Raw genomic sequence first — 16,390 nt, forward strand, 5'->3', positions numbered from 1 at the left:
TATGCGCTCGTTCAAGTCTCCACGCTAGTTGGAAAAGGTGCCACACGAGGTCGCCCATGTTTCGGCGCGAGCTCGTTTAAGTTTCCGCGCTTATGTTCGTTGAAGTTCCCGCACTGGACCTTTAAAGAATTAAATTACGTTTTGCGGAAAGAAACCGTATATATTTCAGTTTACTATGATTGTGCTAAAAGTAAATATGATACTACAACATTTCCGACAAGACATAGGGATTAAATATTAATTAATGTTTTCTGTTTCTCTGACAGTAGTCTGATGTGTTCTCACAGAACATAGACCAATTAGGTTTTATGGCAAATAAACTGTTCTTATGCAAGTTTCTTTAACCGAGTACACGGAGGAAATAAATAAGAATACAGTCAAATAGAATCGTCGTAGAGTCGCATTAGAAACGTGATACCAAGTTGGTTATCTCTACCCGCGAAGATCTACCTCTTCCAGTTCCTCATTGCTTCGCGAGCGTTCATAAATTATCAGTCTGTGATATATTATACGAAGGCTGTGAAATTTTCTCGTTACCAAACCAACGTAATTAGCAATAAACGTTCTGTACGAGATTGTCGTCCTTGGCTAAACCGTATTATTCGTCACGAAATCCTAGGAACGTATCCAAGACGTCTATCCGAATTCTTTTCCTCCTCTTTCGTTACTCATTCTCATTTTTCTACATGTCCCTGTGCCATGGTTAGGTCAAACGTTAGGTCGCAGCTCACCTTACGATCGATATATACCAGTGTGTTTATTACCACGCGTTTTTAATGAGCGTTTATCGTCTTGCATCCTCGCGACGTCCTCTCGAGAGCCACGAGTGGCTGTCCTCGCGTTAGAACAGAATTATCCGAGGAAACGTGTTTCTCGTAGTACATCAGCGTGGACAAATTTATTACTAAATAAATAACTCGCAAAGATAGCGCTGCGATCCGCGCACCGTGAACCCGCTCGCGCGCACTCTTCGCGGCGACGGTTCGGAATGCGAGAGTCGCGCGAGACGAAAGTAATCGAATACCGTCTCGAGTTCGAGGTGGTATACCTACATACGCGATTGCGAACGGTCGCGTAAGGGAAACGATAATCGAGAGGAAAGATTTAATGAACGACGATCAAGGCGCCACGTATTGGCTATACAGTAATCTTTATTTTACTTCGTATTTTTCGTCAAACACTCGATGCGTTGCACGCGTACCGTCCGGCTGTTGTTACTTCTTTATTTCTCATCGATTTTCTGCGACATGTACACTTCACAGAAAAACTGCATTTAGTGGAACAAAATTTTGCGATCGAATACCCAATTATTGACCCGAACTACTTCCAGACTCGTATTATCTCCTCTACCGTTAGACTTTCCAGCTCTCACACAGAACTGATCCAATTGCACGAATTACTTATCGTTCAACAGGTTGAAATAAATGGAGTTCTACCGTGCATACCTTCTATTACAACGTACAATCTCGCAACAAAAAAATATTGAAACATCTCTACTCGTCGTTGATTAAAGTTGATGCGTTCGGAAGACAACACGGGACTAGATCACACGTGCACACCGACGTGTCCGCGGGATTGACAGACTGACGAGTAATTGTATCACGTTAAATAATAAATTCGACGTATAAATAAAAGAAATCTCGATGTGGCGATTAAGGAAACACTGGCCATTCCCGAGCGTCGAGATTACAAGACGAAGATGGTACTTCCGCGTCTCTCAAACGCCCTCTCGTGAAAGAAAAAACACACGTACACTCACGCGCGCAAACATATACATGCGTTTTGTATCTACGTACGCACTCGTTACACGCGTACGTAAACGCGATTATTATTTAACGTTAAACTATCACGTAGTTTTTACTGGCACACACACACTCTCTCCTCCTCTCTCTCTCTTTCTCTCTCGCTCTCTCCCTCTCCTTTTCTGTATCGCATTCTCTCCCTCTCCTACGTTCTCTACGAGAGCTCAAAGGCACCGGTTAAGGCACAATCGTTCGTCGTAGATCTCGCTGCGAAAGGATGTATCGCCGATCTTCGGTCACTCCGTCAACGAACACCTGGCGAAGCTGAAACCCACCAAAGGGACCCTCTCGGCTAATACCTTGTGGACTTGAGCAATTTTACGTCGATCCGATCGCTGATCGTAAAGTCATTTGTGCAAGGCTACACGCGGCTCGCGACGCGCCCGCTCTTCCTTGCCGTTTGCTACTACAACCCTTCCTCGTTATCGCTTTTCATTCCAACAGTGTCTCCCCCTGTTTTAGTTCCATCATTGTTTTCACATTACTTTATTCGACTCTCCAAATTTTTACCAACGCTGCCGTATTCTTTCTCTCTTCCTTCTCCCTCTTCGTCGTCTGTTTCTTCTCCATCTTCTTCGTTTTCTTCTTGACTAAAAGTGTTCTCTTTACACCTTCGCGATTCCACCGCGCAACCTTCCTCTCTTCCCAAGCTCACGGTTTCCCGGTACACTCGAACCAGGCACCGTAAGTCATCTCTCCTCGTCCCCGTGAAAGGACAACAATGCGTGTCTCTGTGGCACGAAGGAGGCTGGCGCTGCGAGCACCGCCTTCGAGCGACGATTCAACGCTAGCCAGTCCAGTTTCCATCGAAAGCTGTCCGCGAGCTGGCCGTCCGGGGTCACGTCTTTCTAGTGAGATCGAGGGGCGGCCCCGTGTCCTGTAGCAGCTCGTTGTCCTCGCTGTCCGTCGACCTTTCCTCTTCCGTGCTACCAGCCGCGTCCACCTCCCGCCCGTCCGTCCTCCCAGCCTTCATGCTCAGATCAATCGGTTCATCCTGTTCCGGGCCCAGCGAGCGTAGAAACGCGATGCTTTTGTCGTACGCCTCCACTTGGCTCCTCTGACACCCTCCGTCGGCGTCCCTGCACTCGTCTCGCGCGGTTCTATTGTCGTCGTCCCTCTTGGGCGATGGCGTCGATCTAGGACTCACGCTGTCGCTCGAGGAACTAGTCAGACTGGCCACCATTTGCGGCGCACCGACTTGGTTCACGTAAGGGACTATGAAACGCTGTTGGAACGGGAAAAACGGCGCGTTCAACAGCTGCATGTGCGTCAGGGCAGGGTGGAAGAACGGTGGACCCCGCCACATGGGGAACCTGGACACCTCCGGCCTGAGCAGCTCGTGGGGTGCTCTGACCAAGTCCACGGGCCTCAACAGAGGATCCTGACTGGCTCGCGTAGGGATGTCAGGTGCCCTTAATTGCGCAGGGATGTCTTGCGGCCTCAGATCGTCCCTCTTCGGGTACCTGTCCTGCTGGTGATGCTGGTGGTGATGGTGATGGTAACTGTTCGCCGTGGTGGTGGTCGTGGTGACCATACCGACGACACTGGCCGCACTAGTCGTGCCCGTGTTCTCGTTATTGTTATTGTTATTGTTGGCCACGTCCAACGGGCCGAACGCCTTCTCGTACGCGGACTTTGGGTCCTTGATCAGCCGTGTTTGGGCCTGGTGCGACTGTTCCTGGAGGAGGCAGTGGATTTTGAACCAGTTCGAGCGGCGTCCGTAGCGGGAGCCCGACTTCGACATACCCACCATCAGACACTTCCTCAGCCGGCACGCCTTGCACGCGGTGCGATTCTTCTTGTTGATCACGCACACCCCGCCGTTCTTACATTCGGAGATGCTGCCTAGATTGTTGTAGGTGCGCCCAAAGAACGACTGTGGAGCAGAAATGTGTTCGACGCATGCTTGTTAGGCGAACGAATTAGACCAAAGAGCGATTCAGTCAAAGCCCTCGTGAGTAGTTAGAGAATAGGGGGAAGGTGTAGAAGGAGGTGGTGATCGGCACGAATGGTTGAATTTGTACAACGTAAAAGCACGTACATACGTGACAAGTAGCAATAAAACGTCTGGTCGACAGCATATTAAAGGCAATTTTGTATCAAGTTACTCAGGCTGAAGGTATTATAGGCAAACTCTGCTGAAGATATCAACACCAAAAATTACACGTTCAAAGGATACTGCCGATACGAGCGATCGGACGATTTTTAAGCGAGAACACGAATTCGAAGATTCAACGAGAAACGTGAAACCAGAGACCCGTGGGTCAACACGGTCGGTACAGTGCCCGGTAATTGTAACGTGAGGATGATGCACGCGTTTGCACGCTTAAGGCTACAATTTTATTTGCATTCGCGGGTACACATGCCCGACGAAGAAAAGGGAAAGAGACAACGAAAGAGAAGAGGGCCAGAGAAAGAGAGACGGGGGTAAGAGCGAAAGATGCCGAGTATATAAACGGCCATTGAAATTTTTCCGTCGGTCTGATCATCTAAAGAGAGCAAAGGGTTCGTGGATACTGACCTTGCAACCTTCGCACGTGAAGGCCCCGAAGTGAAAACCCGCGGCCGGCTCTCCGCAGACCCTGCAGAGCTGATTCATCTGCAACAAAAAGATGCGACATGTGGTTACGCTTCGGCTAAGAAACCGAAGGCGCTTAGAATGCAGGCGGCGATCATGCTGCAAGCACGCGCAATATGTGCCAATCATGGATGCGTTTCTTGCCCGTCCCCGGCGATATCGAGGTAGACGAGGGAGATGATAACGACGAAGAAAGACCGTACCACTCGACGAAGAGCAATGGAAAAAAATGAAAATAATCTTTTGCACGCAGGCAAATGATACAAGATTAGGAACCCAACGACGCTACCTGTTCATCGAAAGCGCTCCCGCTGCTAACGCTATTTATTACACATCATTGACGGACACCGTTTAGCGACGACCGTAAAATTAATCGATCGATGTTCCAACGAGTTCCTATAAATGTCCGCGTATCCCGCGACGTTTTCGTGTCCAACGATTCGTAACGAACCGCGGCGATTAAAAAAAAAAACTCAATCGCGTGCGTATCGAGGGGAAAAAGTTTTCGACCATTTCCCGTGATTTATCGCGTGGTTAAGGAAAAGATTCGTGAATGATGAGATATCGGTTCGCGACATGGCGATTCGATCGTAACGTCGGCCGCCAATCATCGACGACGTGCTCGTAGGAGCCGAGAGTCTTCGAGATAGCGAGGCATGGAAAGAGGCAGAATGAAACCGACAAGGTTGTCCACGTGTACGTGCATACGTATACACGTGTGTGTGTGTCTGTGCGTGTCTGCGTGTGTTCACGCTCGAAAAGAAACGCAGTCACGATAAAAAGGGGACCTTTTCTTTGCCTTCTCTCGGGAGGCTGCAAGAAGAGCCGGGGGATTCGGTTGCGAGACCGTGTTCCTATTAAAACCTAGTTAGCCAGTCATTACTGGCTCGTAGCGTGTAGAACGCGCGGGTTCAGACGCGACGATCCAACGAGAAAGGATGACCGACGCGGGAAAGGCAAAATCGTACGTGGACTATGGAGAACGTGCATGCGATTCGAGGAGAACCGATATTGCTCCGCTCGCGGCGCCATTCGGAGGGCGTACCGAGTTTGACTTTCATTCTTGCAGCAGGAATTTCAAAAAGAGTCATCGATACACCACTTTTACTTCGCTTCGAAACGCAAAAAGACGGGAAAGAATAAGAAACGGAGGAAAAGAGGTAAAATCGTGAACGCAAATATAAAAAGAACGCTAAGAAAAAAATGAACGTTCCTGCGAGTTCGAGAACAAGTATCGTAAGAGGGGTGTATCGATCCTACTTTGCGATTTCGCAACGAAAGGGAGCGTTCGTCAAGCCTCGAAATACTATTACGTCAGTCCGCGTGCGTATACTCGAGAGGAGAGAGAATCTCTCGGAATAGCCGGGGCCAAAGGTCCATGTGGATGTTTCGAAATATTTTTAGAATTCGATTTTTTTTCTTTCTTCTCGACCAATCTACGGTTCGCGTGACCGCTGTGGCAAAAGGTCCCGTAAGACCAAGACGATTCGATTAGATGTCCGCTTGACGTTCTGCTCGCGAGGAATCTGATCCATTCTTTCGCTTAGACAACTGCGTGTCCAACATACTTCTCGAGCGTGGAATGTAATGTGGTAATCAGTTACGCGTGAAAAGGCGTCCTGACGAGGCTGGACGAGGTGATCGACAGCGAACAGGAATTAAGGAAAGTAATTAGAAGATCCGATGCTGTGAGAAACTGACGCGTTGTTTCGCGTTCCGATGTCGGTGTATTTACGATCCCCGAGCTTTTGTCGCTAAAGAGCAAACTTTCAAGCCTATGATAATGGCGTCAATCTCCTGCGGATAGTTAAATGTAATTCGAAATAGCTGTCGCACGTATCGTATCCAATAGAGAATGACTCTGTACACATTTTGCTGCTCCCTCTTCTATGTCCATCGTCCTCGATATCGAGGAGAATCTCAAAATGTACCGTACCCAGTGGAAACCACTACGATTCCCAGTCCTTCGTTTCGCGACGCGTATCAAAAACGATTTCCCGTTCCGACAAGTTCGCGTATCTAGGTGAGGCGACGTCTTGATGGGTTCTTATGGGAACGGTCAGCAAATCGCGGCGCGAGGTGCTACCAGATAAAAAAGGTTAAGCGTCCAACAGATGACGCGGCTGTGTCACCTCAGTTCTAATCCCCGCGCTCCAGGCCGCGCTCCAACGGAACTAAATAATGTTCTCTTCGTGTCCCCCTCGATGGGCATCCCTCCGCGCGTCCCTCGCCTGGTCCCGTTCCTCGTTGTCCACGCCGCCACGTGAAAGACGAACTTTAACGCGTCTCCCCCTTGCCTCGACGCACGGCCAGCATCTTTGGCCGCGGCGATCGTTCGACCTCTGTTCTGACCGCTTAATCGCACACCCGCATCCGCGGAGACGTCTCATTAAGTAACGCGCGAAGGTAATGCCGATGACGAATGGCACTCGACGCGGAGGAATGAAAGTAGCGTGCCAACCGGGGATTATTTTTCCTCGCGTTATACAGCTGATGATTCGCCTTTAAGCGGAGGCACGCACGCACGCTTCGCGAGTCCTTATTTTTTTTTCTTTTTTTCGAGAGACCCTGAGACGATATGTGGGTCTGTTGGAACAACGATGCTTCTACTCTTCTTCCCCTTGACGCGATGTTGGACAGTGAGTCGCGGTAGCCGAGCGAACGTTTGCGAAAGGGTTGAAGACGATGCATATGGTGGAGATTATCGTAGTGGTGTGTTATAGGGGTTGGAAAATCGATCCGTAGGTTTGATAGAAATTAAGATTCTTCCGCATTGGCCACCAATCCGCGAAAGTCACAAATATTCACGGATCTAACATACGAAAGATATAAAAAGCTGCAAACCTATAATCGTACAGCATACTATTAAATTCCCTCGTGCACTTTAGCAAATCACCGAGCATTAAGCTGACCGTGCGCCAATTTACATAAATCGCAATAAAAACGATGCAAGATCTGGAGGTACCGCCGGCGATACAAATTATAGAAACCCTACACGCATCGAAACTCGATTCGACAACGTGGACGACATACGTACACCGTTCGATTTAAGAGAAAAAAAATAGAGGGGCAGAAAGAAGTAAAAGAAACTCACCACGTCGGTGTTGGACGCTGCCGTAGCAATCGTCGACGTAGGCGTCCACCACCCCGCGGTGGCGGATGTCGTACTTGTAATGATACCAACACCCGTTGCACCAGGGATGGATCCGCTCCCAGCCAATCCTGCCGAGCTCGACAAATCGCCCACGTCCATTCGATGTTCCTTTAATCTCTCGATGCAAACCGTTCGCGCCGGTCCCTCGAGCCGTCTGTACCGTGTTCGATGTCGCGACCCAACATTTTCGTGCGTGTCTTACAAGCGCCGTAGCCGCTTGAAAATTTCACGTGGGGCACCGTGGATTCTCACGATCCCCGTTCAAACCGGGACCACCGGCCGCTGCTGCGATCCCTCTGCCTCCTTGAACGCTGCGTGAACTGGAACCGCCAGTGGGAATTCCAATCGTTTAATATCGTTCGGAGATCCGTCGACTTGGTCGCGTTACGACGCCTCGCGCGTTCGTGACGACGATGCCACGCGAGAAAGTGGTTTCGGTTCGAGCGCGAATAATTTCAACTATGTCGAATCATTGTGCGGTGGAACTCTGTGTACCAGTGGGAATTTCTTTCGTCTATTATCGTCGAGAAGTTCTGGATTGTTGATTTAATCGCGCGGTGTGATTAGTAGGTGGTCGATTGGTGGGCGTGCGAGATATTGCGAGGAAATGATTTCGCTTCGCAATAGAAAGACGTATCGTCGAGTAGCTTTTCTAGATTTTTGATGTTCCAGATTCTTTTTTTACACCGATTACAGGGGAATATAAAAGGCGTAGCATCTCGTGATTGAATTTAACGTTCAACGTGTAAAACACGAGACGTCACGTGAATTGTAGACAGTGTGTTAAGTAGAGTATAAATACTTTAATAGCAGTCATTTCAGGTTCCCGTGAAACGGTCGAGAATAATTATTTGTTGATTCGTGGGGTTTTAACTAATGAATGACGCTGCTCTCCTTAATTAAATGTATTTACACTTCTTTCTTCTCCGAAAGTTAAGGCGTCGAGTAGAAAGTCTTTGTCGAGAAGGCTGTCCGCTAGAAACGGGAACTTTTTGGCTAAAAAAATAATTGGAAGAGCAAAGAGTTTAACGCAGAAACGTATAGCCCGGAACATGATAATTAACTTCTCAACGGTCAGTTAATAATTCTGCGTTTAACGAATGACATAGGTTGCCCGATCTTTACTGTTATCTAATTAACCGGCAATATCATACAGTGCTCGGTTCTCAAAAACTCTCGAAGAAAAAGAGTTCTCATAATTCGCTGGGGGAACAGGAAATTCCCAGTAGAGAACGCGCGAGTGGACGTACGAGTGGACGCGAGTGGGAAACCATAATAGAAAAGGAAATATTATACTCTATGTATTTTGCATATTATCCCGAAACGAAACTTTCGCCATTCGTTCGAAAAGGAAAACGGATAGAATTCCATTGAGCCGGCAAACTTCCGGCGATCAGGACCGTCCGCGGCCGCCATTTCTTGCGCGAACCTTGGGGTTCCGTCGAGATAACATGTCGTGTTTACAGCGGTGTAACGCCATTACCATGTTAACGGAGCCCGCCTCGCAAGAGGGGCATAAATACGAGCGCTAATTACGGCGCCGACCACGTATTAATTTCATCCGTGCGCGGGAACCGAACCCGTGTACGCCTGGTGAACCGCGACGCGTGCAAGCGTGCCCGCGCTTCCGATTAACGAGATTCCGTCCCCGAACGCGTTAAGCGAGGGACCAGCACCCTTCGAAAAAAACCCTACCTACAACTATTTCCTTAATCGTTACACGATCAAGCAAATTTCCTTCATCTGCGTTTCGTCTGAAAGATCTCTGCGCGAAAAGAGAACGTGTCCAACGATTTTCGTTTACGAAACGAGATAATCAATTATGCCTACGCATAACGGTTTGAAAACTACATCCCCGAGACATTCTACAATTTCAATCAAATTCAGCGAGTCGTAAAATTTTCGCGCAAAAGCGAAACCAGTTTGAGAGAGGAAAAAAAAAAAGAAGGACACGCGGCGCGCGCGAGGGGGGTTCCATTGATGAAAAATTCAGTGCCGGAAACGGCAGTGGCGCGCGTCGATTATCGCCGAACGATTCCGCAACAAATCGAGTCCTTATCTCCTCGTAGACGTAGAGCCGTGCATAAAGGAGGAATATATTATATCGGCGAGACGTCGTAGAATTTTAATTAAACGCCGGTAAGATTGATTCCTGGCTATCGTTGGTTGACGCGTTCCGGTCGAGGAAGCACGAAGAAAATTCGAATGATGCATGAACCGGGAAGAGACGTCCCGTTCCCTCCTGGCTCCCTCGCGCTTCCCGTCTTGATTCTCGCCGATTCGAAAACGGATTCCACCGCGATATCGAACCGATCGAACGATGGACGAGCGACCAGGCGAACACACGACGGGGATCGCGGCGCCGTGACGCCGGTTAATTTTATCGCTGTACGTCTTCCTTAAATAATGACGAATTAATTAAGGCGCCGTATCCGCGCCGCGGAAGACCGGTTTACTTCGAACGCATCGTCGCCTCCGCGCGGCCCCCATAAATCCCACGTTTCTACGGGCGAACGTTCCCGTTTAATGCGGGAAATATAACGCGACGAAATGAATTTCCACGACGGCGAAACGGGCCCCGCAAGGAAACTGTAATATTATAACAATTTAACGACGGGACTTCATTTGGGGACGTTCAACACGGCCTCTGGCAAATGGGTTGTAATTTCGCGGTACCCTTGCGCCGTGATAATTGATTCGATCGTTAACCCTTTCCGTGGCCACGCGATACGGTTTAAAAACAATCGTTCGCTTAGCGTTTACAGCTGGTACCGTCGGCTAGAACAGTTTTTTATAGCATCGCGTCGAGTGCTCTCGTGTTTTACGAATTTAACGCGGAAAGGGATGCGTGAACTTAACGATCGTTGGACACGTGCGAGCTTCGTTATTCGACGCGGTAGGTTTGCTGTTCCCAACGATTCGAATATCATCGAAATCTACATTTCTAGACGTCGCGTTGATCGATCCTCATACATCAGCACTCCAACGATTGTGGTATTAATATTCATTAACGCGTCACTGTTAGAGGCTACGTCGTCTTACGTAAACTTGAGACGATCGGCGACATTTTTCGCGCCGAAAACAAGCGTTTCGCAGCACGATGTAATATCGATCGACCAATTCCATTTCGAGTACGATCCTACAGCGAATGAAGACTTCCAATGCACGAGTGTCGACTTCCCGCTGGACAAAAAGACGATTCAGAAAATTGAGGGACGACGCGAAAATCCACGTCCCGTCTAAGCATCGTTGTGCCGCAAATTAACGAAGAAGCTTTCCACTGAGAGGCCATTTTCACAGGCTGGAAGAATCACAAAGGCAGGATAAGGTAGAAACGAGCGAACACAAGCAGAGTGTTGCACGCTATGCCGTAGAATATTTTCGTGACGACTCCCCGCGAGAAACTTGGCTGAAGAACAGCGAGGCTGGTGCAACGTTACCACGAGCGCAACAAGTTTGCAGTCCTTGAAATAATCGCTCTTTTACCAGCACACGCGTTACCGCGTGTATGCAAACGTAATACATCGCGTCACTCTTTAGAAGACCGCCTGGCAAGCTGGATTAGCAGCATCGCACAATCCGTATCCGAGAGGGACTAAAAACGACCAGGTCTCGTCGACAGCGAGCCATTCCGATTACTCAAACCCCCCCGGACACCGAACGCATCTCGCTGAGCGTACACCTTCGGATTCAGCTTCTTCTAATGAGACGCTTGCGAAACAACGTTCAAACTGTTGTGACGACAATGACGAATTTCGATGATTCCACTCTGTTTTCGGAAATACTGTAACGAGCATCGATTTTTTTTCAATCGTCCTACTCTAACAGCCGCGGACGAGGGGATCCTGTAACAGACCGATACGCTCGAAACTCAATCGTTTTCAAGTAAATTCATTCGAAGTGTAAGTTACGAAGTCTGAAAGACGAATGTCAGACACGATCGTTTCTCACGGAAGATGGAGAACAGGCTCGTCCAAAAATGGCCACGCGATTAACAGATGCGAACGATAGTTCATCGATACGAGGCGTAAAAACTGTCTGCGCGGGTTCGAAAAAACGTTCGCCAAACTAGGAACACCGCTGGCCTCCCGACGCGAAGTTTATAGGTATACGTTCGTGCTCGTCGGCGCATGATCGCCCGATTTTTTTCGACTTTCCCAGGCCGTCACGGATCATTAATATCCTAATTGTCCGTCGACTTTTTCACCTTCTGACCAGGCATCCTTCGAGGCATCGGTGTTCGTAATAATAATGATTGAAAGGTGAAACACTCGCGTCAAACGTATCATCCGTGTCTACCTCCCTTTCTCCCCCTCTCACGGTCCCTCGCTGCTCTCGGTTTTTTTTCTCTTCGAGCATCCTTCGCCCGCTCCAACTTCTTCTTTCTCTCCTCTACTTTTTTTTTTCGTTGCTCCCCCACTCGCCCCTTTTTTCTATCACAAACGTCACTGTCAACCGGACAGTGATCGCTGCCAACCCGTGGCAGCCAATGAGTGACGAGCGGCTGCAGCTTTAATGAACCGGTTGTGAGCAGCACGTCACACGGATATCATGGTACCGACCGTAGACAGTTGAAATTGTTGTGCCTGCTCGTCGTGACAAATTAATCGTCGACGCTGCCGAATCGGTATGGGGCAAAGAGAGAGAGACAGAGAGAGGGAGAGAGAGAGAGAGAGAAGGAGGGAGAAAAATAAAGAGAAACAGAGAGGATCGAATCGGTTTTTCGTACTAGCCAGAGGCTAGTTGGCTTGTTAAAGTAAAACGAATCGCGGTATCGACCGGAACTCGACTCGATTTCTTCTCGATCGTAACCTTCGACTTCTTTCAAATGCAAACTGAACGATACATGCTGGAATGTGCAGTAAAACACTGTCAGAGATAAGATATTCGTCGAATGGAACATCACAGGCCTTGTATCCCACCGGCTCGTACAAAACGTGAAAGAAGATCTCATCTCCGTTAGATTTCTACACGTCAAAGTTGAACGAATGAAGTACCCGATAGAACCAATTAGCCTGATTCGGGAGGATGCAACGAAGTAGAATGTCCAACTAGAAATTCCCGAAATACTCCACAAACATTTCTAGAGTTCACCGTTTCGTAGAGCTCTCAGCGGAAACAGCTCGAACCTTCGTTAGGCGAACGCGAGCGAGGTTCCTCCTCGCAAGTAGAAACATCCCTCTATCGTCAGACGGTTCGCGCGGCGCGGCGCGTGTCTCATCACAAACACCACTGGAATCGTTCGCGAATCCAAGCTCGCTCGCGGATCCCCGACGAGCTCAGTTACACGTACCATCAGCCAGAACAATGAGTCGTAGAGTCTCACTGGTCGAGTATCCTTGTACGTGCCGCGCTCTTCCAATTCACACGTACTTTAAACCGTAAAACTGTCCATCCGTGCACCATCCTCGACGAGCGTTCCCATGGCCGCCCCCTTTTTCCCTTCCCCGGAACGGAACTCGTAAAACACTTGCACAGCCACGTTCCCGTCACAGAATCCACAAACTGGTGCACAGGGGCTACGGACAGTGTAGAGCGTGGAACGGACGACGCTCGTCCGATCAGCTCGAGTTGGACGCGGAGGCGGTCGTCGCGCGAGCGTTCCCGCGATTAGCCGGGCCGCGAGGCGCGCACCAGCGGCGTCCACTCGGAATCCGCTCGCGGGGTACACGGGGCCGGCTGACTCGGAAGCGGCGCGCGGACGTGAAAAAAAATGGACGAAGAGGAAGGAAGAGAGAAGGAGAGAGAGGGAGGTTAAGGAGGGAGAGAGAGAGAGAGAGAGAGAGAGGGCGAAGAGGAAGAAAAAAATAGAAAAAGGAGAACGAGAGAAGAAAGGAGCACACGGTGCGGTGAACGAGAGAAGAATGGAAGGGAGAAGAAGGAGGAAGCGTGGGACAAAACGGGACGAAGAAGAAGAGGACGGTGTCGTTGGCTGGACCACCGGCCGGCTCGGGGCGTGCGCTCGTGTAGCACGTGGCCGCGAGACTGAATATCCCCTACCTTGGCCACCTTCGTCAGTCCGTTTGTCCGCCTCGTCCTTATCTTACCTGCCCGACCGAGAAAGACTACCGCGGCCTTCTCTCGTTCTCTCTCCTCTCCCCCACCGCTGTACCCTCTCCTCCACGAGACACAGCTTGGTCCTCTTCTTCCTCTTCCTCTGGCTGCTGCGATGCTTCTTTGCTACAGAGGCAGCATCTTCCTTCTTCTTCTTCTTCTTCGTCATATTCTTCTTTGGTGTTTCTGATCGTTCTTCTTCTTCTTCTTCTTCTGCTTCCTCCTCGTCTTCTTCTCGCGTGCTTCTTCAGGGTACTTCTGTTGTTCCTAGTTCCTCCTCCTCCTGCTTCGCTTTCCGATGTTGTTGCTTCTTCTCCTCCTGGTTCTGATCTCGCGAGCTTGTCGATCTCTACCCGTACAGTATCCATCTCCAGCGAAAGAGGATTCCGTGCTGTTTGTACGAGACCCCGTGTGTGCGTGTCCCGCGACCCGCTCCAGGATACGCTGATCCGCGTCTCGCGGTGAGCGTTTGCACGCCGTCGCGCGGGTGGAGTTTATGACCCTTCGAGGGTCAACGGATGAATTCAAACTTGCACGTTCGTTTCAATGCGATGGTTTACGAGAACGAATCGATCTGAAGTCTTGCTAAAAATCTAGCGAAGGAACGTTCGGTTCTGTATAGACGAAGGTACACGCGACTCCGGCAGGAATTCTAGAGAGTAAAGTTCGACTCGTTCACAAACAGTGACCCAAGTGTATTTTCTCTTCCCAAAATGAATTACGACCGTCGCGAACGCGACACCTCAGCCAATTCACACCAATCTACTCTCCCTTCCTCGAGCCACGTGTCTACAGCTTATCCAAACGACAAATCTCATCAATAGCAGTTGTTACGACGTACGAGCGCGCGTTTATTTCCATCGGATCGGCCGCTACGTCTTCGACGAGGGAAAAGGATACATCCGCGGACCATAATCGAAGCTGAATGCGGCAAATCCTTCCGCGTCTTCTAACTTTTGCAGCGAAGCCGTCGAGTACATTTTCACGGGGCTCTTTCAAGTTTCCGCGAGATAAAGATCTGCGTTTAATAGATGGTACGTTCGACGCTGCGATTTTCCCGCGAGTTCCTCGCTGTCTCGTACGCTGCGATACTTTATTGATCGCTACCATTCTTTTATCGACTCTCATTCACCACCCCTGTTTACAGACGCAAAGGTATAGATCGATACGAAAAGAGAAGACGCTGAGGTATTACGTCACACGCTTGAATCCAAGGGAAAACCTCCCCATTAGTGGCCAGTCGTATTAAATCGTAGCAGTTCGCGGTAGATAGAAACTGTAAGCAGATCTATAACGCGCCAGTGAATGGATTTTTAACGATCGAAACAATTGCTTGGCGCTAAGATAAGTCTTCGCGTGAAAAATGCAGGGGACTTTAATGCGCGCATAAAAGAGGTGCGCGGTGATTTCAACGCTGGGTTACGCGGGTATACTTCTGTACTCGAGTATGTATGTACGTGTTACTAACAATACAAGGAACCAATTAAGTCCGCGAGGATCGCAGTCGTTTAGTTTTTATACACTTTAACATTTCTACAATCGCATACCTGGATGTATATTGAACTAGAAAAATCTCGCGTGTAGTTACTAGATGCGTACGAGCGGTGCAGAGGAGATTTCAGTCCCGATTTAAAAGTGATCGATACGCATCTCCGATACGATTCATAGAAGATAGAATCTGATTTATGAAACGGCCTTCCTAAACTTGCTCGCGTGTTACGTACACTGTTTTCCGACTCGAGCCTCCACTCGATATCTCCATTGTAACAGATACGATAGCGATCGTCGAGGCCTGTTTGTGTCCCGTGTACCAAGTAATTGCGTACGCGGAAAAAAGAAAAAATACCGCTCGAGCCGCGATCGAGCGGGAACGATTAGGCGCGCGATGGTGCGAGGTGGTAACAGAAAAATCATATTGATCCTTACGTAACCGCGTCGCGAAGTGGTCGTCGTAAAACGCGAACGATCGCGTCTAATACGCAGTTGCGCGCCTCGGATCCTCTTTTAAAACGCGGCGGTCCGCGCAATAAAACTGCCGCCTAGCGCGAAACAGAGCCGCCGCGTCTTTGTCGAGCGGCCTTTGTCGAGGGAGATCCGCGAATGTATTTCAATTACACCCATCCTTGCTCGTCCTATCCCCCCCCCCTCCCCTCCACCCTTCGTCCACCCTACCGCTGGCTCATTTAAAACGAGACAAATGGTATATCATGGTATCAGAGTTGAATGGAATAAACCGGGAGAGAAGGCAACGTCCCGGTTCGAAGTGGGAGGCGCCCGATCAGCGACCAATAGAAAGAGCCGCCACCCACGAAGCTATAAAAATTAATTTATCACATGGATCGCCGCCTACGCCATTGCTCCGTTCGCGGCCCGATGATTGCACAGCATCCCGTCAGATAGCGTTATCTGTCGGGTGGTTTAATTTCAATTCTCCTCTTCCGCGAGTTTTCGATCGAGTTCAATAATTTCGCGTTAAATAACTCGATTTCGTGTATAAAATGTATGAAAAGCGAGTGAAACTCTTATCGCAGATAACGGCGCAGCTAGTTCCCATCGATTTGGTTCTTTATTCAATTTTAATTACTCGCTTAATTGCCTGTAAACTCCTTGCGCCTTTTAGTTTAGTCGATACGCTGAAATATTGGAGAGCGCAATTGGATTTTCTTGGAAATTTTAGTGATTTTAAACTTCTTTTCAAATATTAGGTGCTTTGCCGATTAATTACCTCTTTTTAGAGACTAATTTATGCTTCTAATTATATTATTCGAATAAATAACGCGGGTCTTCTAATAAAATTTGATT

General features: G+C 49.0%; 2 protein-coding genes across 4 annotated transcripts in view; one reads left to right on the plus strand and one right to left on the minus strand.

Moving 5' to 3' along the window:
• Positions 1-892: 892 nt before the first annotated feature.
• Positions 893-16,390, plus strand: part of Smf (small ribonucleoprotein particle protein SmF) — a 29,298-nt gene continuing 13,800 nt past the window's right edge. The window contains exon 1 of the mRNA XM_076896339.1: positions 893-904. The gene's annotated coding sequence lies outside the window, so the exon portion shown is untranslated. The remainder of the gene's footprint in view (positions 905-16,390) is intronic.
• On the minus strand, positions 914-15,367 carry LOC143424331 (uncharacterized). 3 transcript variants are annotated; one of them, XM_076896330.1, is made up of 4 exons: positions 15,313-15,367; positions 7,475-7,854; positions 4,324-4,401; positions 914-3,678 (listed from the first exon to the last, which is right to left on the minus strand). In XM_076896330.1, exons 2-4 carry the CDS (start codon positions 7,631-7,633, stop codon positions 2,641-2,643), a joined length of 1,275 nt encoding a protein of 424 aa, XP_076752445.1. In that variant the 5' UTR covers positions 7,634-7,854; positions 15,313-15,367; the 3' UTR covers positions 914-2,640. The 3 variants fall into 3 exon arrangements, with proteins under 3 accessions (XP_076752445.1, XP_076752443.1, XP_076752446.1); XM_076896328.1 differs by lacking the exon at positions 15,313-15,367 and adding an exon at positions 12,828-13,243; XM_076896331.1 differs by lacking the exon at positions 15,313-15,367 and adding an exon at positions 8,448-8,631.

Source organism: Xylocopa sonorina, chromosome 6, assembly GCF_050948175.1.
Source record: "Xylocopa sonorina isolate GNS202 chromosome 6, iyXylSono1_principal, whole genome shotgun sequence".
NCBI classification, from domain to species: Eukaryota; Metazoa; Arthropoda; class Insecta; order Hymenoptera; family Apidae; genus Xylocopa; species Xylocopa sonorina.

Excerpts from the sequence above, each read along its gene's own strand:
- LOC143424331 (XM_076896330.1), bottom strand. The coding sequence starts at position 7,633 with ATGGACGTGGGCGATTTGTCGAGCTCGGCAGGATTGGCTGGGAGCGGA. Across the intron at positions 4,402-7,474 it reads CAGCGTCCAACACCGACGTG|ATGAATCAGCTCTGCAGGGT; the intron begins GTGAGTTTCTTT and ends TTTTTGTTGCAG. Across the intron at positions 3,679-4,323 it reads TCACGTGCGAAGGTTGCAAG|TCGTTCTTTGGGCGCACCTA; the intron begins GTCAGTATCCAC and ends TCTGCTCCACAG.